The sequence below is a fragment of the Colias croceus genome, chromosome 22 (assembly GCF_905220415.1).
Source record: "Colias croceus chromosome 22, ilColCroc2.1".
Classification (NCBI taxonomy): domain Eukaryota; kingdom Metazoa; phylum Arthropoda; class Insecta; order Lepidoptera; family Pieridae; genus Colias; species Colias croceus.
This window is the reverse complement of record NC_059558.1, coordinates 7,740,912-7,764,524: the sequence shown is the minus strand read 5'-3', so window position 1 is coordinate 7,764,524 and position 23,613 is coordinate 7,740,912. Positions and strand designations below refer to the sequence as shown.

Below are 23,613 nucleotides of genomic sequence, written 5' to 3'. Positions count from 1 at the left end.
TCCTTTAATACAAATTACATAAACACTTAAATTACTTGAGACCCTGTGCTTCTACTGTGCCAGTGCTGCGGACCGCCGTACGTGCCCCCGCGCACCTTCCGCGGAACAAGAGCAGTTGCTATTTTTTACCTTGTTACACCCGTGCGGAGACTTTGCGCTGTGACGTACGCTACAGCATGAGTCTGCAGAGAACGCCGCCTCGTAACATCTCAATATGTGGGAGCGAAACGACTAGTGGATCGGAACCTAATCTATCTACCTTCATCGAAAAAAGTGATTATCATACAAATGTTTGCTTTAGAAAACGAAAGGAGCGGTCAGATGAAATCGATTACAAAACGGATTTCGCGAGCCTGCGCTCGGATATGATGAAGTTCTTAGAGGATTTTAGTAAAACCCAAAACGAAAATTTTAAATTTGTACGTGATGAAATATCGGAAATTAAAAACGAAATTAAAACTGTCAAATACACTGCTGAGAATCTAACACAACAGTTCGAATTAATTACATCGAAAATTAAAACTATCGAATCTAACTACGCATCGAACCAAGAGAAAATTAATAGTCTTGAAAGGGAAATAATTCAATTAAAAAACATAACAACCATCGAAAATTCTATACAGCCCGTAATACAAGAGGAATCCGTTATTCTTGAACTTAAAGACCGATATAATCGTGAAAAAAACCTTATTGTCACTGGAATAGCGGAAAAGATTGACAGAAATCCTGACTCAAGACGTACCTATGATAATGAAGTAACTTTAAAGCTTATATTATCGTTATATAAAGACTGTCCCAAGCCGATTAATTGTTTTAGAGTGGGGAAATATATCCCAAATAAGAATAGGCCAATAAAATTATGTTTTAGTGATACAAGTACGCCAAAAAACCTGCTTCGGAATAAAGACCACGTACCCGCTGGTATTCGTATCTACTCAGATCAAACTCCTGCGCAAAAACGTTTCTTACAATCGCTAAAAGTGGAGTTGAATCGACGCACAGAAAACGGTGAAACCGATCTCACCATAAAATATATAAAAGGTAAACCTACAATTGTCGTTAACAAAATCAACCAAAAAAACTAAACATAAATTCATTACAAAGTGAAAACTATACCGATAAAATCAATCACCAACTAATAAATAAATACGAAGATATTCCGCTACACTCCTCCTCACTAAGATTATTTTATGCAAATTTACGTAGTATTCGAAAAGCTGGAAAATTGGATGAAATAAAATGCATAATAAAATCAATAGCAATGACCACACATTTACTTATTTTCACCGAGACCTGGATTACGTCGGAAACCGATGCTAAACTGTATGAACTACCAAACTATACGCATATTTATAACTATAGACCCAATTGTAGAGGAGGGGGTGTTTCAATATATATTCACAACAATATAAAATTTGAAATAACGGAAGATTTATACAAAGACGGGAACCACTATCTATGGATATATTTACAAAAACTATCACTAAACATTGGAGCTATATACAAACCTGGAGATACAAATATAAATAATTTTTTGGAGATATATTCTTCTCAGCTCGAGAGCAGAAAAAGAGCAATAGTACTCGGGGATTTTAATATAGATTTACTTACCACAGACACAAGTTCCACAAAATATGTACACGAAATCAAAGAAAATGGATACGAGATTTTAAATAAAATTAACAAATTATATTGCACGCGAGAAACCATCACTTCTAAAACCATTCTGGACCATATATGCACAAACATAAACAATCACTCATTTAACATATCCATAATAGAATCGAGTTTATCAGATCATAAACAAATCTACATCGAAATAGGATCCCTAACGCCATCCAAACCCAAGAAGATACAGTATAAGGCCCTTGACTATGAAAATTTATGCAAGAGTGCGTCATTAGCGACCTATAGTAATGAAGACAATGACTATTGCTACCTCGAGAATTTTATAAAAGAACAAATAAAAGATAACAAAATAGACAAAACAAAAATTTTGAATTTACCACAAAAAGATTGGATTAGCCGAGAAATAATAGAATCAATTAATTTACGGAATCAATTATGGCAACAAACTAAATCTCAACCAACTGATTATAACTTAAATGGAAAATTTTTAAAGCAACGTGAAAAAACTAAGGACCTTATTAAGACGAAAAAAGAGACCTATTATCTAAATTTATTTCAAAAGACCTCCAATCAACCAAAGAAAATGTGGGAATTAATAAACAACTTAGCTTTAAATAAAATTAAAGAATCGAGTGCTCCTCCAAAGCTGTTATCGGGTTCCAATTTAATAACGGATGGCGATTCTATATGTGAGTTATTTAATTCTTATTTTTCCGCAATAGGCACAGAATTAGCAAACAAAATACCAAGCAGATATCATACGAATGCTGACACTACACTTTATTGTACACAAATTTCACGTGAGGACAATCTAGAAGTACTAAAACCATGCACAACACTTGAAATAATTAAAATAATCGATAGCTTAAATAATAACACTAGCACTGGACTGGACGGTATAAGCACAAAAGCCATCAAATGCTTAAAGACCTCTATTGCTGATCGCTTAACTCATTGTATTAATAAATGTTTTACCATTGGTGTATTTCCCGATTCTCTAAAAGTGGCTAGAGTCAGTCCAATTTTCAAATCTGGAAGTAGAACTGACCCAAGTAACTATAGGCCGGTGTCAGTTCTACCCGTTATTTCAAAAATATTTGAAAAAATATTGCATAATCGACTCAATCAATACTTAACCGAGAAAAATATATTAATCAATCAACAGTACGGCTTTCGTCCAAAATCTAGTACTCTAACTGCCACCATAGATTTAGTAACAAAAATCAAAACTCAAATAGACCAAAAGAATTTCGGATTGGGCATTTTCATTGACTTAAAAAAAGCTTTTGACACCGTCAGCCACGAAAAGCTCCTTAAAAAATTAGAAAACCTAGGGGTGACTGGCAACGCCCACAAAATGTTTACATCATTTTTAGATAACAGAAGACAAGTCGTCAAAATTGATAAGTACACAAGCTCAGTTCAAAACATAACATATGGCTGTCCTCAAGGCTCGATTTTGAGCCCCTTGCTTTTTTTGATTTACATAAATGATATCGATAAAATTGGCCTTAAAGGATACTTGACACTATATGCAGACGACACGTGTCTCTTTTACTTCGATAAATCCCTAAATAACATTACATCGTTAGCGCAACAAGATTTAGACTTACTTTCTACATGGCTTAAATACAATCTTCTCACAATCAATACAAAAAAAACTTCATTCATGATATTTGCTGCAAAGAATAAACCCCTTCCAAACACTACCCCAATTCTTACTATAGATAAGGAAATCATCCAATACTCAAACTGTGAAAAATACCTAGGGCTGTGGTTAGATGATAAACTCACTTGGACGGTACATATTAACCATATCAAAAGTAAACTAACATCACTACTAAGATCACTCCATAGAGTAACACAGTGTATTCCAAAAAAAGAACGTTTAATGATCTATAATTCTTTAGTAAAGCCTCATCTAGATTATTTAATTGAGATATGGGGATCAGCCTCCAAAACAAATTTAATTTCACTACAAAGAACTCAGAACAAAATTATAAAAACTCTTTTTAACTATCATTACCTTACTTCTACAAAAACACTATACTCAACAACTAAATTATTTACACTCTCACAAATTTACGCATATTCCACATGTATCCTTATCAAGAAAATAACAACAAATACAACAAAATCAAATCTACAAATACCTAAAAAATCAACAAAATATAACTTGAGAAATCAAAATGATTTGCAACCTATCTCGACTCGAACTAACTATGGAAAAAAAACTTTACTCTTTGAAGGAGCACAGATGTTCAATAGACTGCCAAAAAAATTAAAAAATTGTAAGAGTCTTAATGTATTCAAAAAATTACTTAAAAATCATATACACTGTAATTTAGAATAGAAAAGTAGAATACAACTTAAGCTTGTTTTGTATAAAGTATAAAAATATGTAAAATTTGTACTGTATGAGTATTACCTTAAACTAGAGATAAGATTAATTTATATATAAGATAGCATGTAACTCATTTTAAGTGAACTATTGTTTTTATGAGTAATAAAGTCTTTAAACCTAAATATAATAATTGTAGATATGTTACCAACACAACATTCGATCATCAAAAATTATCGATTAGACGTCAAAGTGAGATAGGAATTTGAAATCAACTATGAGCGAAAAGAGACTGAAGTAAAATGTGGCCAATTAGCCACATTTCGACGTGCCATTAGCCACCTTTGTACTTATAATAACGTTGGCTATAACGAGAATGATATCGTTTAATTAAGCTCATAACTCAATTTGGATTCCAATTTCGGGTATTCATGTGATGGATTGCCGTGGTTGTATTTTATTATCGATAGAGGTACATCACCAATTTTACGGTTCATTATATAATATATTTTTGGGAAAATACACGATTATTTTTTTATAATAAACTTATTATTGTTACGGTCCAAAAGATGTTTGTTGTTTAAGCTTTTTATGAGCTTTATGTTTAAATTCCTTTCATTCATTTATTCTTTGTAATAGTTAAAAAAAACAAGGTAAGTAATTAATAGGTTATATTTTCATTTGATCTAATCAAATATTTTAATGTTTACATTCGTTTATTTATATCCGAATCTATACCTTCTATCTATCTACCTATTCTATCTTATAAACAATGTTACCTAATTCACGACTATTCTAACCTCACTTTATGATTACACAATCTGTGACACATGAACGTTCCCGCCAAAAATGCACAGATAGAACAAAGACCACCATTTGCATTTCATTACACGATGACATACTTTACATGTCGTGACCTAAATTAAAGAACCGGGTTTAATTAGACATCAAAAATTTAACAAACACGGTACAATGAGGGTGATTCAAATGAAAATGGTTGGGAAAGGCGCACTTGATTTTAAAATGGATGCCGTAAATAGATTTAAGGGTAGGTATGATTGGAGTGTCGCTTATGATGGAAAAATACTTTGATATTTTATTTGGATATTATTTTGTAAAAAATAAAGAAAACAAGTTAAGTAGAGTCAAAAATTATTAAATGTAATAAAATAATTAGGTTCATGAATAGGCATAGTTAAATAGGGGTAGCCAACTGTTATTTTCAAAGTATATTTTTTTAAATAACTTATGCACGTATTTGTACAAGAAAATATTATTTTTACTTACTGAAAGTTCGCGATTATCGACTATATCAAAAACCTCTACTCCATGCGATCAAAAAGAAATGTATCACCATTATAATTTAAGGAAAACTGGAAAGGTTTCAGTCATAAAAGAAGTCATAAGGGTCAAAAATACGCTCCGTTTGATGTAACAAAGCGAACAAGCCTTAGAGCCCTTTGGGATTATTTTCATTATAAATTTGTAGGACACGCTTTAATTTTAATTATTAAATGGGTTTATAAATGGACTGAATACGGGAGTAACTAATAACATCTTGTAAGTTGTAACGTAGTTGGCTGGAACAAGCCCTGAGGGACCCTACTAACTTGGGAGAGTAATGTCGTAAGTTTTATTTCTAAAGAATTGCTTATTCCGTTTCCACTTTATCAAATTAATGTAAAACCACTGATAAGATAAATTAAATATGTATTTTTTTTAATTAAGATTTATTTTATTAATAATCAAAATAGTCATTTAGTCATTTAGTCATTTTAATCGTATATTTTTCTTTTTTTTTGTCCGTTAACAAGCCGTGGCAACTTAAGTAAAACAACACTTAGCTGTATATTTGTATCTTTTGTATCTGTTATCTTATTGGTATATGTTTTGTAAGTGGCCCTGAATAAATAAATAAATAAATAAGAATCTAATTTTTCAGCTTATTACGTAATATGAAAATTTAACAAAAATTTTAAAATTGGGGACGAGTTGTCAAGTTTTCTTTATACTGTTGAAAATTTGGTCGATAAGGCAAAATTAGTGGCTTGTTTTGAAAATAATATCAGATTTATGTGGATTCAAATCATCAGATTTATAACAGCAGTCACATTCCCATATTATCACAATATAATATAATATAACGGAATAGAAAAGAAAGAAAAATAAGCCTATGCATTATGCATGTAAATGTTGTAAAAATCAATGGCAGTGTGTATCACTAATGGTTGAAGCATAGGTACTTATTTTATCCATCTTTGGAAACAGTTTTAGTAGTTCCATACGCTAGGGACCGAATTACTAAGAAATATTAAGTAATACGTTTTCTTTGGCCAGTATTACTATAGGACAAAGATGTAGGCTATAGCTATAACACAGCCTTCGGGTCAACTAATTTAATTTCGTCTAACTACCTACTAGGTAACATTTCTTTTCCATTCATTCACACATCTATAATATAAAAATGAATCCCAAAATGTGTTGGTATGCGCATAACTTTAGAACAGCTGAACCGATTTCTTTAATTCTTTTTTTATTATATTCCTTGAAGTACGAGGATGGTTCTTATGTAGAGAAAACGTGAATATGTACCACGGGCGAAGCCGGGGCGGACCGCTAGTTTTTAATACTTTTACTAATGTGCATCGGTACAAATAAATTTATTTTCTTTTCTTTCTTTCTTTTCTAATACAATTCACAAGTCTTCCAAGATATAAGCTATATTTTTCGCTTTTTCGGTTACACCCGCGCGCGTGAATGAGTATGTCCTTTTAATCCTAATGTTCCTGTGGGAATATCGTTATTAAAAATAGCCTAATTTACTCCTTATAACAACATCTGTCAGTGAAAGTCCCATCAAAATCGGTCCAGACGTACCTGATGTTAGCCGGAACAACCAGACAGACAGACAAACAAAAATTTTAAAAATTAACATTATGTACAGTGCATATATGTATTTAGCAGAAATCGGTTATAAACAGACACTCCAATTTTATTAATGGTACAGAAAATAGATTATAAATCATAATTTTATTTTATTAGGATGTTACCACCTAATGATACGTGACAGAAACCGCGTGTAAGCAATAGCTAGGACCCTTCAAAGATTAACGGATCAAAGTATGACGATGGGATCTGGGTTTGGGCTCAAACTGATAATGTGATACGTGTTATCATGCTTATCAAGTGACCTCTGAGGGTTTTTATGTAAAGGAGTGTGGTAAGGGAAATTATTGATGTAGGAAGGGTGTATGGAATTGTGCTTGTGGTAGAAATGGAGTAAGTATAAAAGATTTATGGAATTAAGGGCTGATTTTTCAATCCTTGGTTAAAATTTATCCGTTCAATAAAGTATTACATGAACATTTTAACATGTCACCTGTAAACTGTCATATACGGACAATTAGAATACATTTTTGAAATGGTAGTTTAATACGTTATTCGATAAATAAGTTTTAACCAAGGATTGAAAAATCAGCCCTAGTGTGTTAAATAATTTTTGCCGTCTGGATATATGCTCAAAATTTGAATACCTTTGTCCATAAGAGTTTTATGGTAGTAGGTACACGGATGCTGATTTTGTAAATTTTGTATCAAATTTTGTAATGATTTTATGACACTGATAGAGCTTCAGCTAGAAGCTAAAGTCAATGGTATATCATAGAACTATCCCTTTGGTACTGACCTACATACAGTCGGTTAGCTGGTAGCCCAAATCTGATTACCCTAGTTACATGTACCAACCTCATGGTAGTTTAACCAAAGTGGACATTTGTCCTTTTATTAAGTCGGGGTCAAATGGTAGTCCCTTGATAACGCTTACCAGATTTCAGCGAAGGAAATATAGACAAAATGGTAAGGGGTTAGAAGTTTATTTTGGTCTATGTAGTTGTTCTTTTTAAGGCGCGGAGTGTTTTCTTTTTTCGTTTATGTATGTTTTGTGTCTATGTTTGTACCATTTTTAGCAGGCTATCTTACTTACGACTTATATTACTAGAAACAATGAAGGCTAGATTTATGAAATTGAAGCTCTAACGAATTTGTTTATTTATTTATTTATTTATTTCAGATAAATTTAATATCCGTATAGTTAATAAGATGAGCTTAAAAACTATGTTAGTACATAATATTATAATTATATCTACTATTAAAAACAATCTTATTTTAATTCACAACCTGCTTGAGAATGTAATATGTTAATAGTTCTTTTCACACATAACTATGTGATAAAATTTCACATAATAAAACTTTATTAACACTTGCTTTTTAAAAAAATATACATATATATATATATATATAAATACCAACCTGGGCACTAAGTTGATCCAGCCCGACTGCCGTGCATTGTCGACTCCACCTTTTCCCCCATATTACTCGACTCCGGTTGCATAGATCTTGCCCGGAGTGGCAACGGCGCAAATTTTTTGGCGACGTTGCCAAACGTATTCATGGAGAAATTGATATACTCAACATTTTTATTGCTAAGATCTTGAACTGAATCGACTCCGTAACGGCCAAAATTCAGAAACCCATAAACACTTGTTGGCTCCGTTTTATATACCAAATCCAAAGTCGTATGTTGATCAGATTCATTTATATTATCAAAATTACAGCTTTATTTGATCCGACAAAACAAAACTGTATATTAAGTAACGTAGATTAATTTTTCGTAAACACTACAGTATTTGTTGGCTCCGTACACAAACATATTATAGTTAGTTAACCTTCCATACATTGCTAAATCCGCCTAGACTAGACAAACTCGACTTCGTAACGGTTCAAATTTTGAAATGCTTAAACACTTCTTGACTCCGTTTTATATACCAAATCATTAGTCGTATGTTGATCTGTTCCATTTATATGCACTTGCATGATATTGACATGGGGATATGAAATTTGGGCAAGAAAAAATCTCCTGAGTCTTATGGAAGTTGAAGAAGTCGACCGTAATTCAATTGAAACTTATAGAAAACGTTGTGAAACTAAAAATACGGAACCCTAAAAAGATAGATATTTGGACGAACCTTTCATCATACAGCGACAATGATAATTCTCAAGTAGTATGCATCCTACAAATAACAACCTACCTCTTGAATCATCAGTAAATATCAAGATTATTATCATAATATTTATTGACGTATAGCGTTCGCCTTTGCCCTGATGCTGATATCAATCTGATAAAATAATTAAAATGTTAGATTTAGGTCAAACAAATGACGACTCATATTCCTGCACAAATTATCCATTGCGGAGTAAATATGAGTGTACGCAGATCGCCAACACGTTTAATCAGCAGTGGTGCAGTGGGTACTGCAGCTGGTGGATCGCATCCCGACCTATCGAAGCTAAGTTCGTTTTCTACGAGTTCTATGCCAACTGATACTCAAATTACTTACAGAAAACGGAAACAACCGCTAGAACAAGATTGCAGATGTAGTGATGATATGAAGGATATTCGGTCGGAGTTGAGCCGTATTAGTACATTACTTGAAAAATATGTATGCTCAAATGAACAAATAGTAAACAAAATTCATGAAAACATTTCTGAGGTAAAAACACAAATTACCGAAATTAAATCGTCCAACGAACAATCCTTGAATTTAATTCGCCAAAATACGAATCAAATCAATGAAATTAATTAGTCACCAGCATGTATGATAATTACTGCTACTTAATTTCTCAATTAGAATCCCAGATAAACCAGGGTGAGAGTTAAATAAAATCACTGGAATTAAATCTTCAATCAATAAATCAGTCAGCCAACCCATCGGGTTTTACGTCTAAAAATCAACTTCGTATAAACTAAAACTTAATCAAGGAACTACGGGACAGAAAGAGCCGCGAAAAAAATGTAATTTTTGCTGGTTTCCCAGAATCGACATCTTATAACTCAGAGGAGAGGAAATCTAAAGACAACTACGAAATTTTAAAAATTACCTCACTAATAAGTTCAGACCTACCGAAGCCAGTAAAAATATATAATTATAAATAATTATAAATAACCTTAATTCAAACTGTAGTACATGTCTTGATGGTATTACTACAAAAGCAATTAAATGCATCAAAGAAAAATTAAATCATAGCTTAAGCGACTGTTTTAACCAAGCCATAATTCAAAGACGTTTTCCGGACTCGTTAAAAATAGCGAAGGTAACTCCTATCTATAAGAGTGGCTCAAAATTTGAACCTGGTAACTATAGGCCAATTTCGGTTTTGCCAGTATTGTCAAAAATATTGGAGAAGATTTTACACACGAGATTAGAAAAATATTTAGACTCATTTAATTTTATTTCAGTGCGTCAATACGGATTTAAGCCAAAAAGTAACACTCTGTCAGCGACTATGGACCTAACTATTAAAATAAAACAGAACATTGACGCAAACAATATAGTTTTGGGAGTGTTTATTGACGTACAAAAGGCCTTCGATACCGTTTCTCACGAACTTTTAATGAAGAAATTAACATCCATTAACATTAATGGTAAAGCAGAAATCATATTTAAAAAATCGATCACATACAAATAGTTAAAATAGATAACCACGATAGCATTCCCTTACCAATTACATATGGCATACCACAAGGTTCGATTCTAGGCCCATTGCTTTTTTTTTAATTTATATTAATAATTTACAAGATTTAAAGCTTAAGGTCACCTAACACTTTATGCGGATGACACTTGTCTGTTTTATTTTGGTCCCTCTATACATGACATGATAGCGCAAGCACAAAATGAATTAAATAAATGGTTTCAATGCAATCTACTAAAAATAAATTTATCTAAATTCAAAGCTCATAACAAAATTATAACCTAGATCTGCGAATCGGCAGCTCCCTGAAATGGAATTATCACATCGACCACCTAAAAAATAAATTATCAGCACTTCTTAGATCTCTGCGTAATATTACTTCTTGCATTCCTCATAAATTACGCCACACCATCTACAACACCTTAGTAAAGCCGCACGTAATGTATTTAATAGAAGTATGGGGGAGTGCTTACAAAAATAAATTAGCGCCACTCCAAATTTTACAAAATAAAATCATTAAAACTATCTTTAACTATCCTTTTTTAACTTCTACAAATAACTACTTCTACGACGACACTAAAATAATGAATTTAAAACAATTATACTTTTATAATACGTGTATGTTCATCCGCAAAGCGCTACATAAAAACATAAATACAATTAATATTATAATCTCAACATCAAATCGCCACTATCCTAATAGACGAGCTAGCTATCTTGCCCTCCCGAAGATCCGAACAAATTATGGAAGGCGAACGGCAACATACGTTTCTATAACGGGAATAAATGTCTTTAAACCTTCAAATGGCTAAGGCCGCAAGCGACCAATGGCTGAGCTCGGTGGGCTCTGATTGGCTCATTTGAATCGGATCAACAAGAGCTAAAACGCAAAAAAGGTGGATTTGTATAAAAAGCACGTAATTATTATTATTACTGATGGTGACACTTGTGGCTCCGTTCGGATCCACATACGGACGGTGGTGTGGCAATGGATCCACAAATACCAACCGGATCAACAAGTGAAAACGGATCAAATAATTACTAACTATATGGCACGTTTGATCAACATAGTGCCCATGGAGATATCTATATATATATATATATATATATATATATATATATATATATATAAATACCAACTTGGGCACTAAGTTGATCCAGCCCGACTGCCGTGCATTCCTGACTCCACCTTTTCCCCCTTATTACTCGACTCCGGTTGCATAGATCTTGCCCGGAGTGGCAACGGCGCAAATGTTTGGGCGACGTTGCCAAACGTATTCATGGAGAAATTGATATACTCAACATTTTTATTGCTAAGATCTTGAACTGAATCGACTCCGTAACGGCCGAAATTCAGAAACCCATAAACACTTGTTGGCTCCGTTTTATATACCAAATCCAAAGTCGTATGTTGATCAGATCCATTTATATTATCAAAATTACAGCTTTATTTGATCTGACAAAACGAAACTGTATTAATATACTTAATAGTAACGTAGATTATTTTTCGTAAACCCTACAGTATTTGTTGGCTCCGTACACAAACATATTATAGTTAGGTAATGTTCCATACATTGCTAAATCCGCCTAGACTAGACGAACTCGACTCCGTAACGGTTCAAATTTTGAAATGCTCGAACACTTCTTGACTCCGTTTTATATATCAAATCATAAGTCGTATGTTGATCTGTTCCATTTATATGCACTTGCATGACATTGACATGGGGATATGAAATTAGGGCTAACAAAAAATCTCCTGAGTTTTATGAAAGTTGAAGAAGTCGACCGTAATTCAATTGAAACTTATAGAAAACGTTGTGAAACTAAAAATTCGGAACCCTAAAAAGATAGATATTTGGACGAACCTTTCGTCATACAGTGACGGTGATAATTCTCAAGTAGTATGCATCCTACAAATAACAACCTACCTCTTGAATCATCAGTAAATATCAAGATAATTATCATAATATTTATTGACGTGTAGCGTTCGCCTATGCCCTGATTCTGATATCAATCTGATAAAATAATTAAAATGTTAGATTTAGGTCAAACAAATGACGACTCATATTCCTGCACAAATTATCCATTACGGAGTAAATATGAGTGTACGCAGATCGCCAACACGTTTAACGAGCAGTGGTGCAGTGGGTACTGCCGGTGGATCGCATCCCGATCTATCGAAGCTAAGTTCGTTTTCTACGAGTTCTACGCCAACTGATACTCAAATTACTTACAGAAAACGGAAACAACCGCTAGAACAAGATTGCAGATTTAGTGATGATATGAAGGATATTCGGTCGGAGTTGAGCCGTATTAGTACATTACCTACTTGAAAAATATGTATGCTCAAATGAACAAATAGTAAACAAAATTCATGAAAACATTTCTGAGGTAAAAACACAAATTACTGAAATTAAATCGTCCAACGAACAATCTTTGAATTTAATTCGCCAAAATACGAATCGAATCAATGAAATTAAGTCATCAGCATGTATGATAATTACTGAACAAAACATATTGAAGAGTACTATTTCTCAATTAGAATCTCACATAAACCAGGGTGAGAGTAAAATAAAATTACTGAAATTAAATCTTCAATCAATAAATCAGTCAGCCATGAGCCAACCCATCGGGTTTTACGTCTAAAAATCAACTTCATATAAATTAAAACTTAATCAAGGAACTACGGGACAGAAAGAGCCGCAAAAAAAATGTAATTTTTGCTGGTTTCCCAGCATTGACATCTTATAACTCAGAGGAGAGGAAATCTAAAGACAACTACGAAATTTTAAAAATTACCTCACTAATAAGTTCAGACCTACCGAAGCCAGTAAAAATATATAATTATAAATAAGCTTAAAAACTTACTTCAAACTGTAGTATTATAGGTCTTGATGGTATTACTACAAAAGCAATTAAATGCATCAAAGAAAAATTAATAATACCTTATGCGCCTGTTTTAACCAAGCCATAATTCAAATACGTTTTCCGGACTCGTTAAAAATAGCGAAGGTAACTCCTATCTATAAGGCCGCGTTTCCACCTGCAAGAAAACTTCCGCGAGAAATGTCCGACAGTCTGTCTGACAGCAACTTGCAAGTCTACTTGCAGGTGGAAACGCGGAATTAGACTTGCAAGTTGCTGTCGGACAGACTGTCGGACATTTCTCGCGGAAGTTTTCTTGCAGGTGGAAACGCGGCCTAAGAGTGGCTCAAAATTTGAACCTGGTAACTATAGGTCAATTTCAGTTTTGCCAGTATTGTCAAAAATATTGGAGAAGATTTTACACACGAGATTAGAAAAATATTTAGACTCATTTAATTTTATTTCAGTGCGTCAATACGGATTTAAGCCAAAAAGTAACACTCTGTCAGGGACTATGGACCTAACTATTAAAATAAAACAGAACATTGACGCAAACAATATAGTTTTGGGAGTGTTTATTGACCTACAAAAGGCCTTCGATACCGTTTCTCACGAACTTTTAATAAAGAAATTAACATCCATTAACATTAATGGTAAAGCACTAGATATGCTGAAATCATATTTAAAAAATCGATCACAAATAGTTTAAATAGATAACCACGATAGCATTCCCTTACCAATTACATGTGGCATACCACAAGGTTCGATTCTAGGCCCATTGCTTTTTTTAATTTATATTAATAAATTATAAGATTTAAAGCTAAATGGTCACCTAACACTTTATGCGGATGACACTTGTCTGTTTTATTTTGTCATGTATAGACATGACATGATAGCGCAAGCACAAAATGAATTAAATAAATGGTTTCAATGCAATCTACTAAAAATAAATATATCTAAATTCAAAGCTCATAAGTCATAACAAAATTATTCCACCACACGCTCCACTTAAAATTAACGGTGTTATATTAGAACATAAAACCCACGAGAAATACCTAGGTTTGCGAATCGGCAGCTCTCTGAAATGGAATTATCACATCGACCACCTAAAAAATAAATTATCAGCACTTCTTAGATCTCTGCGTAATGTTACTTCTTCCATTCCTCATAAATTACGCCACACCATCTACAACACGTTAGTAAAGCCGCACCTAATGTATTTAATAGAAGTATGGGGGAGTGCTTACAAAAATAAATTAGCGCCACTCCAAATTTTACAAAATAAATTCATTAAAACTATCTTTAACTATCCTTTTTTAACTTCTACAAATAAAATCTACGACGACACTAAAATAATGATTTTAAAACAATTATACTTTTATAATACGTGTATGTTCATTCGAAAAGCGCTACATAAAAACATAAATACAAATATCATAATCTCAACATCAAATCGCCACTATCCTAATAGACGAGCTAGCTATCTTGCCCTCCCGAAGATCCGAACAAATTATGGAAGGCGAACGGCAACATACGTTTCTATAACGGGAATAAATGTCTTTAAACCTTCAAATGGCCAAGGCCGCAAGCGACCAATGGCTGAGCTCGGTGGGCTCTGATTGGCTCATTTGAATCGGATCAACAAGAGCTAAAACGCAAAAAAGGTGGATTTGTATAAAAAGCACGTAATTATTATTATTACTGATGGTGACACTTGTGGCTCCGTTCGGATCCACATACGGACGGTGGTGTGGCAATGGATCCACAAATACCAACCGGATCAACAAGTGAAAACGGATCAAATAATTACTAACTATATGGCACGTTTGATCAACATAGTGCCCGTGGAGATATCTATATATATATATATATATTAGTCTCCTACTATACTTTATTAATTCTATACTATATAAGTCGTAAAGTTTACGATTGTTATGAACTTTAACCAAAAAATTCGCAGAATAAATCTATATTAAATTACATATACAAACAATACAGAATCCTCTCTAATTAGTTTTACCTTGTTCAATTTCGAAACAACACTTGTATCACAGATAAAACAAACACAAACGCAAGTTTCACACAAAACTTAAACTAACTTAAACATGAGACAAGTTGCACAGATGTTAACACAACCCAATGAAACTAGAAGTTTCTAGTTGACAATAGAATAATAACATTAATTAATAGAAATACTAGTTATATACCCGTGACTCCGTTCGCGTAAGTTAATTTTTATCGATTAAGATTCAAAACTGACGCACATTCGCACATAGGTTTTGTTAAATAGTCTGCCATCTACTTTCTAATTTACAAAAATGCTGCAATATAGTTTCATGCTAGAGACTAAGGTAATTTGCAGTCAATAAGTCAGTTTTCCTTTTTAATAGAGATGTAGAGTACTTACATCTATAATTAATGTTTTTGTTTATTTTTGGGTTTAACGCGCTTATGTCAGGAACTATGGGTCCAATTAGAAATATTGTTTCAGTGTTAGATACCCCATTAATCGAGGAAGGCATAAAGGCTACAATATATTACTATCACGCTAAGACCAACAGGAGATGGAGCAATGCGGTTAAAATTATCTGTGTATTCTAATACAGACTTTAATCCATACTAATATTATAAATGCGAAAGTAACTTTGTCTGTCTGTCTGTTACTCAATCACGCCTTAACTACTGAACCAATTTGCATGAAATTTTGTATAGAGATATTTTGAAACCCGAGAAAGGACATAGGCTACTTTTTACACCGGGACATAGGATAGGTTTTATCCCGGAAATCCCACGGGAACGGGAACTATGCGGGTTTTTCTTTGATTGCGCGGGCAAAGCCGCGGATGGAAAGCTAGTAGTATTATAATCTATGTCTTTTCCAAACTAACATATAAATCAGATCAGGATTTTCTGCATCATAAAAACATTGCACGGAGTATATGAAAACATAAACATAGAATCTCCTTTTTTGAAATCGGTTACAAAAAGAAAGAGTACAAAATATTCGATTATCAAAAAGGCAATCTAATTTAAAAAGCTAATAATAGCTTAAAAAGTTTTTTATTTGAACGTACCTATTTCAATTACTTAGTGCATTGTTTGTTCACCTCACGCAAACTATGAATATAAAATATACTGTTATTTAAAGTAGAATTTATTCAACATTTTATGTTTGCGCTTTTAAAATAAAAACGCATTTCTGGATATTTTATTTATTGAACTCAATCATGAACCAAACTAAGCAAACTTCATGCATAAAGTAAATAAACCTTAAAGATATTTTTTAATTCATACATAATATATAATTTTTGTACTCATATGACATTTATGGCTACAACAAGCTATGGCTGAAAAACAGCGCTGAAAACACTGGCTCATTGTTTTTACCATACGAGTCCAATACCACCCAATACGCCTTTTCGTAGTGAACTGTTCTTCGTTAATCATTTGTTCTTTGTATGTATTTCATTTTTAAATCGAATAAATGGATTCTATTCTAATATTAACAAACAATAATTAGATGTCAAGCTTACATACTTTAGCCAAATAATCTCTAACTACTACACCAATGTAATGTTCAATTGTTCCAATACATAAATAAATACTTAACATAACTCAATTAATTTACTATGCTAAAAATCCATATAAAAATATATTATTACATATATTTCGATATACATTACATTCCGATAACCAAGGCGGAAACAAACAAACATACAAATATTTGCATTGCGTGATGTAAGAATCATTCGTTGGATAAAATGCAAAAGATTCGATTTATGGTGAAGCCATTGTGTATAAATAATTAGTAATATGATTGAATAGCATTTACAACAAACGATAAGTTGTTTTTAATATTTTTTACTTCACAATTATTAAAATACAGAATTGTTTTAAAAGTACACATTTTAAATACGTAGTAACCTACCGGATAAATAAATCACTAGGTATTTTAAAGTGCCTATCTACACTAATATTATAAAGAAGAAAACTTTGTTTGTTTGTTTGATTGTTACGAATAGGTTCATAAACTACTGGACCGATTTTAAAAATTCTTTCACCATTCGAAAGCTACATTATCCACGAGTAACATAGGCTAGGTTTTATCCCGGAAATCCCACGGGAACGGGAACTATGCGGGTTTTTCTTTGAAAACGCGGGCGAAGCCGCAGGCGGAAAGCTAGTATGAAATATGAAGATAATAGAATATAAGAAATGTAGACTATTCTAATCACTAATAAGTAATGTAATATGCTCTTTCGCATCTGCATTAGAATGCAAGTGTGTCGTATGACTTTCTCACGCTCGTAATTCAATCTCTAGGATAATATTAACTACTGACAGATTTATCTTCTATTATATAAAAATGAAACGCTCAATTTGTTGCTAAGCGCAAATCTCGAGAGCAGCTGAACCGATTTCGTTAATTCTTTTTTTATAATACTCCTGGCAGTATGAGTTCTTTTGGAGAGAAAACGTAAAAACGTACCACGGACGAAGCCGGGGTGGACTGCAATTTATCTATAAAAAAATAGGTTGTCTGTAAAGTCGGTTTACTGACGATAGTTGAACGTGACAACGTCCGATTGTGCTTCTTTGTCGCTCGTTCCGCGCTCTCGCTTGCACTTCAAGCCTTACATGGAACGCCTCAGAGCGAGGTAACGCCGCATGAATCATGTTTTTTCGTGCGTGCAGCCGGCGCTATATAATATTACTAGTGGTCCGCCCCGGCTTCGCCCGTGGTACCTACATGTTTAAACTATCCTATCTCTCAAGTTGGATCGAACTGCACATGGTGTGCGAATTTTATTATAATCGGTTGAGTGGTTTAGGAGTCCATTGAGGACAAACATTGTGACACGAGATTTATATATATTAAGAGAAGATAATAAGACGCGAATTATAAGACGTTGTCACGTCAATAAGATTGACGCAATCCAATTAATTAATAACATTTTAATAATAAAGTATTATCATAATTATTATTTTTGTAATGATGATTATTTGAAAATTTAAATGTATGTGATAATATTATGATGTCATTTTAATATAATACGATTATATTGCAAAACCTGCATAAGGTTGCTAATATTGCTAATATGTAAAAATGTATTGGTATGCAATAAATTATTTGAATTTGAAAATTTGAATTTAAAGTATTGAAATGTCTTCATTCGTTTGCTGCACTTAAATGGTTCATCTCAACACGATACGCATCCGATCATACGATCGTGTCGCATCAAGATATCGTATGCTATAAAACTCTAGAATCGCGTGTGCGTGCGTTCCTGAATAGTTGACTGGCCGACACCGGAAGAAAGAGGGAAATACATGGTATTGTCTTAACTCGGAAACGATGTAGTGTCGTACCGTGTAAAGTTACATGATTCCGTAATTATATATAGTAATAAATTTTATAGTAATTGGTTTTAAAATAATTAATTTAATTGCAAATGTCGAGTATGTTTGTCGTAATTTCTTTTTGTTCTACTAATTATATATTAATTGATTTACTGTATATTACTCGGTACTTATTTTTATCCAATAACGTCATTGGCCATGGCCTGTACTCTCATAGGAGGCCCGAGTCCCAGCAGGGGGAAGTATATGGGCTTATGATGATGATGATGAACGTCATTGAAGATGATGGTGAACCACTTAATATTTTCAAAAATGTCTGCCTTTACAATAATCAAATTTTAATAATATGAAATTAAATAATAAACCTTAACATAATGTGTGTAAAATCTATTAAATATAGAGCGAATCGTGGAGGAAAGTCTTAAATATAAGAACTATAAGTCAACCTTCTGCGTAAAATTTTATAAGACTTTATACAGAAGAGATTTCGTAATAAATTATATAATTTATGATTTTCTCTGTATGAGCTGTCTTCATGTAAAGAAATTGTTTGCAAGTTTATTAAACTACTAGAGAACTATAGAAGATAGTGATTTCCATATATTAGATGAATATATATAGATATGTCCTAGAAACATGTATCACTTTCAAATAAAATCGTATTAAATATTTTCATTTTCAATTCAATTTCAAACAATTTAATTTGCTCTACTTATTTTTATTCAAAGTTAAAAAGAATACAATAGTTGTGATAATACAAATACTACCTTCTTTTCATACATTTTTTTTTATTTCCACCTCAGCAATTGAGCAGCAGACTCACTTGGTGGTAGTGAATTTAAGTGTACCTAGATAGAGCCCACTGACTTCAATATTCAAATTCAAAGTTAAAGATTAGCCGAAAGACATGAAATTGTCTATTATTTTTCAATTATTCTGCACATCACTACATACATTAGTATAAAACAAAGTCGCTTTCTCTGTCCCTATGTCACTTTGTATGCTTAAATCTTTAAAACTACGCAACGGATTTTGATCCGGTTTTTTTTAATAGATAGAGTGATTCAAGAGGAAGGTTCTAGTATATAATTTATTAGGTTTTAGATAAAGCGGGCGAAGCCGCGGGTCGTATGCTAGTTATACATAAAATAGCCGTCCCAATGATAGGTAGAATGTTAAAAGCTATCCTAGTAAATGTGAAAGTTTGTATGTTTGTTTGTTACTCTTTCACCCAAAAACTACTCAACCGATTTTTATGAAATTTGGCATACATATAGAGGGTAACTTTAATTAACATATAAAATAATTTATATCCGAAAAATCCCACAGGAACGGGAACTATGTGGGTTTTACTTTGAAAACGCGGCTGATATAAGTAGGAGCAAATAGGATGATAAAAATGTACCCGACATAATATGTTACCCTTTTATAAACACAAGCTGACTCAACAAACGGTCTACAGCACCCTTATCACTTAAGGGTATAAAAATAGTTTACGACCGATTCTTAGAAACAGCGAATATACATAAAATATTCTTCAGAACAGTTTGGTTACAAATAACCGAATTTTATATGTGACCGTAATGTTGTAAACACTGTTGTTATACTAGCTTTTCGCCCGCGTCTTCGCCAGCGTTTTCAAAGGAAAACCCGTATAGTTCCCGTTCCCGTGGGATTTCCGGGATAAAACCTATCCTATGTGTTAATCCAAGTTACCCTCTATATGTGTGCTAAATTTCTTTATAATCGGTTCAGTACTTTATGCGTGAAAACCATACATACATACAAACCTTTCCTCTTTATAATATTAGTATAGATATCCCGCGAGATTGTTGTCTGTGGATTTTTTTTTTTCAAATTATTCCTATTGCTTACAATTTTACGCATTGTAATTTGATACATCATAAATCTATGGATGTAATATTGTTAAATTGTAAAACATAATGTTGTAACGAAAAATAATATCTACATTATATTTCAAGCAAATCGCAATTTTTTCGACATTGAAATCTTTCGAGTCAGTCTTTTTTTCACGCCTAAACTACTGTACCAATTTTGATGAAAGGTACAAAGATAGTAAATCAAATGTTTTTTTAGGAAATCCCATGGGAACGGGCACTATGTCAGTTTTCTTTTGTCTACGCAGGCGAAACCGCGGGCGGAAAGCTAGTTTAAATAAAAATAGAAGTTACAATAAAATAAACATATGTCGTATCTTTTAAAGTTAGTAAAGTTAAGTCAAGTGTAAAATTTAAACGTCACAAGTATGGCAAAGCACTATTTTATCCGAGTTAAGTGCTTTCATCTTTTAAATAAATTCTTTATTATAAAAGCCTGTCAGGATTCTGTTTTATTTTATAGCTTATAGAAAATGGTTAAAGTTGTAATTTTGTATTCGATACATTTTTAGGATATATATTTTAGGAATATGTATTAAAATAATACTTATTTGAATAAATCACATATAAATATGTAACTGGATTTGCGATGTTTCGGTCGAGTATTTTGTTTAAACGTATCACTTAAGCTGTAGTATATATGAAGAACTATTATTTAATCTATCTCTACGCTGAATTTTATCTACATCTGTGACTCCGTTCTAAGTTCTAACTTTTCTCTTAACTCCGCTTTCAGAGCGTCTTGATACTTGAAAATAGATAAATATAATAGATAATAACCCTTATTCCAACTTTTAAGAATTTGATTCATAGACCATTTTTTAATAATATAAAGATGTAAATATATAATACGTATATAAAACAACACTTATTCTAGCGCAGTCAGTTATCACTCTTTAGAACACTGTTTTTACACAAAATAGAGAGTTTTCATTTCAGCAGAATTTTGCAAACTGTCAAAAAATTCACAAGCCTCGTTTAGCAATGTAGCGACTTTTAAAATGAGTATTTTTTACCCACGCAGCGGCTATCCACTTTGTTTGTATGAAAACACGTGTATTTTAAATACAAAAGTAAATGTGTTGGGAGAATTGTAAGTAATTAATTTAATTGAGAAAATTAGAAAAAAAAGCAAGATTCAAAGATTCAATCGTCGCCTTGCTCCATGACGTGACGGTATTGCCCTGATGTGACCTTGAAATTTTACTCTCAACGCGCCTAAAGAAGTTTCACTTCAAAAAGTAAAAACCAAAATTTTCTAAATCAGCCCAGCAGTGCATTTAGACCCAACGAATATTGAGCTAGAGCTAGAGCAAGATTCTTTCGTGATCTTTTAGTTTGAAAGAAAACTCGTATTCAGTGTTATTCAGTATTAGAACATTGCATAGAATCTTTTCTATCTTACAGAACAACGAAAGAATGCTCTACGCCTGTTTACACTAATAGAATTTGACATTGTGAGGTTAGAATGAGCATTCGCTCGTTTGATCTAAATGCACCGACAAAGAAAAAAATTGATAGAAATAATCTAATAGTATATTTACGAAAATGAGATTTTTCCAAGAAGTTACTTATAAGCACGCTTCTGAAATTGACATACATTACATAATTACAATTAATGTTAGTACTAATAAAAGGTAAGTAGGTACATATTAACAAAACTCGAATAAAAAATAAGATATCGATCAAATGTTCGAAAATGTGAAAAAGGTAGAGCTTTTGTTTTTTTATATTATTTGTGTTATTATTTACGTATATAATAACTTCTTTTGAATTATAATTCAATGAAATAATTTATAATAAAAAGTTAAAACACACGTATCATAAAATAGTCTCTCTTTTCTAAATTTAAATAAAGAATGGCCGTACACATAAATTTTCAATACACAGCACCTAATTATTAATTTACTTCTAATCCTGGAACAAATATATGCGATCCCTAGTGATCAATCTATCCTAAAGGTAGACTAAAGGCTCTACTGTATCCCTGTACCTACTGTATTGAAAATATATAGCCTACACTCTACAGTATCTCGAATTATATTGAGACTTATAAAAAAATAAGATTGTAATTTACATTTTTAGATACATTTGTGTAAATAAAACGATAAGTTGCTTAAATTACATAAAAATCAATTTATAAAATATTTTATGGAGATAATTTCTTATTATGATACGAAAAAAACAAAAATAGTTGCGTGAATTCGTGCATAATGTTTAATGAAAATACAATTTATAATTTCACTAATAAACTCCAGTAAATCCAATTGAATTCAATCAATACATCGCAAATAATCAAATGAAATTAATTTATTAAATCGACAACCAAACCACATCCAATCAGTTTCGAGCTACGAATTTATAATATACGCTCTGATTGATTTTGAAATATTTTGACAGACGCTGTTGACCTTTGCGCGGGAAAAAGTCACCGAATTAAAAAAAAAACACTTACCAGCAACCAGGGCCACAGAGAAGAAAAGAACTATCATTAACTTATATTTTGACATGTTTTTCGTTCACAAATACACTGGGTCTATAGCATTGCGCGCGTCTAGCCGCGTCGGATCGTGCGAGCTGTGTGAACACCCCCTACCCCTGAGTCCCTGGTACAAGTATAATATTATATAACCTCTGTATATGCCCTCTCTAAATCCACTAAGACAAACTCGCGTTTGATACTGTATGTATTTGATTAATGGCAAAGCTGTGGCTGCATTGTGTTAAATGGAAAGTTGAAATTGAGTATATATTTTTGGGGGGTGTGTTTGATGTCTGTAAAAAATTGTATTGTAAAGAGTATTATCTGAATTTTAACTAAACCATATGCATTTTAAATGTTAATAAACGTTATTTTGATCAATATGTTAGTAAATACGAAAAAAAATACTCAACACATTAAAAATAACAATTAAATATGGATATAGAAAAGTATTTGAAACGATTTTTATATTTAACTAATCACAGTTCAAAATTAAGCATTAAACTGTA

The 23,613-nt window shown here is 32.4% G+C and overlaps 1 protein-coding gene across 1 annotated transcript in view; it reads right to left on the bottom strand.

Moving 5' to 3' along the window:
• The window catches only part of LOC123701608, a 98,021-nt gene extending 74,764 nt beyond the window's left edge, over nucleotides 1–23,257 (bottom strand). Inside the window, exon 1 of the mRNA XM_045649085.1 lies at nucleotides 23,078–23,257. Coding sequence (XP_045505041.1) covers nucleotides 23,078–23,132 — 55 coding nt within the window. The 5' untranslated portion in view covers nucleotides 23,133–23,257. The remainder of the gene's footprint in view (nucleotides 1–23,077) is intronic.
• Nucleotides 23,258–23,613: the final 356 nt, after the last annotated feature.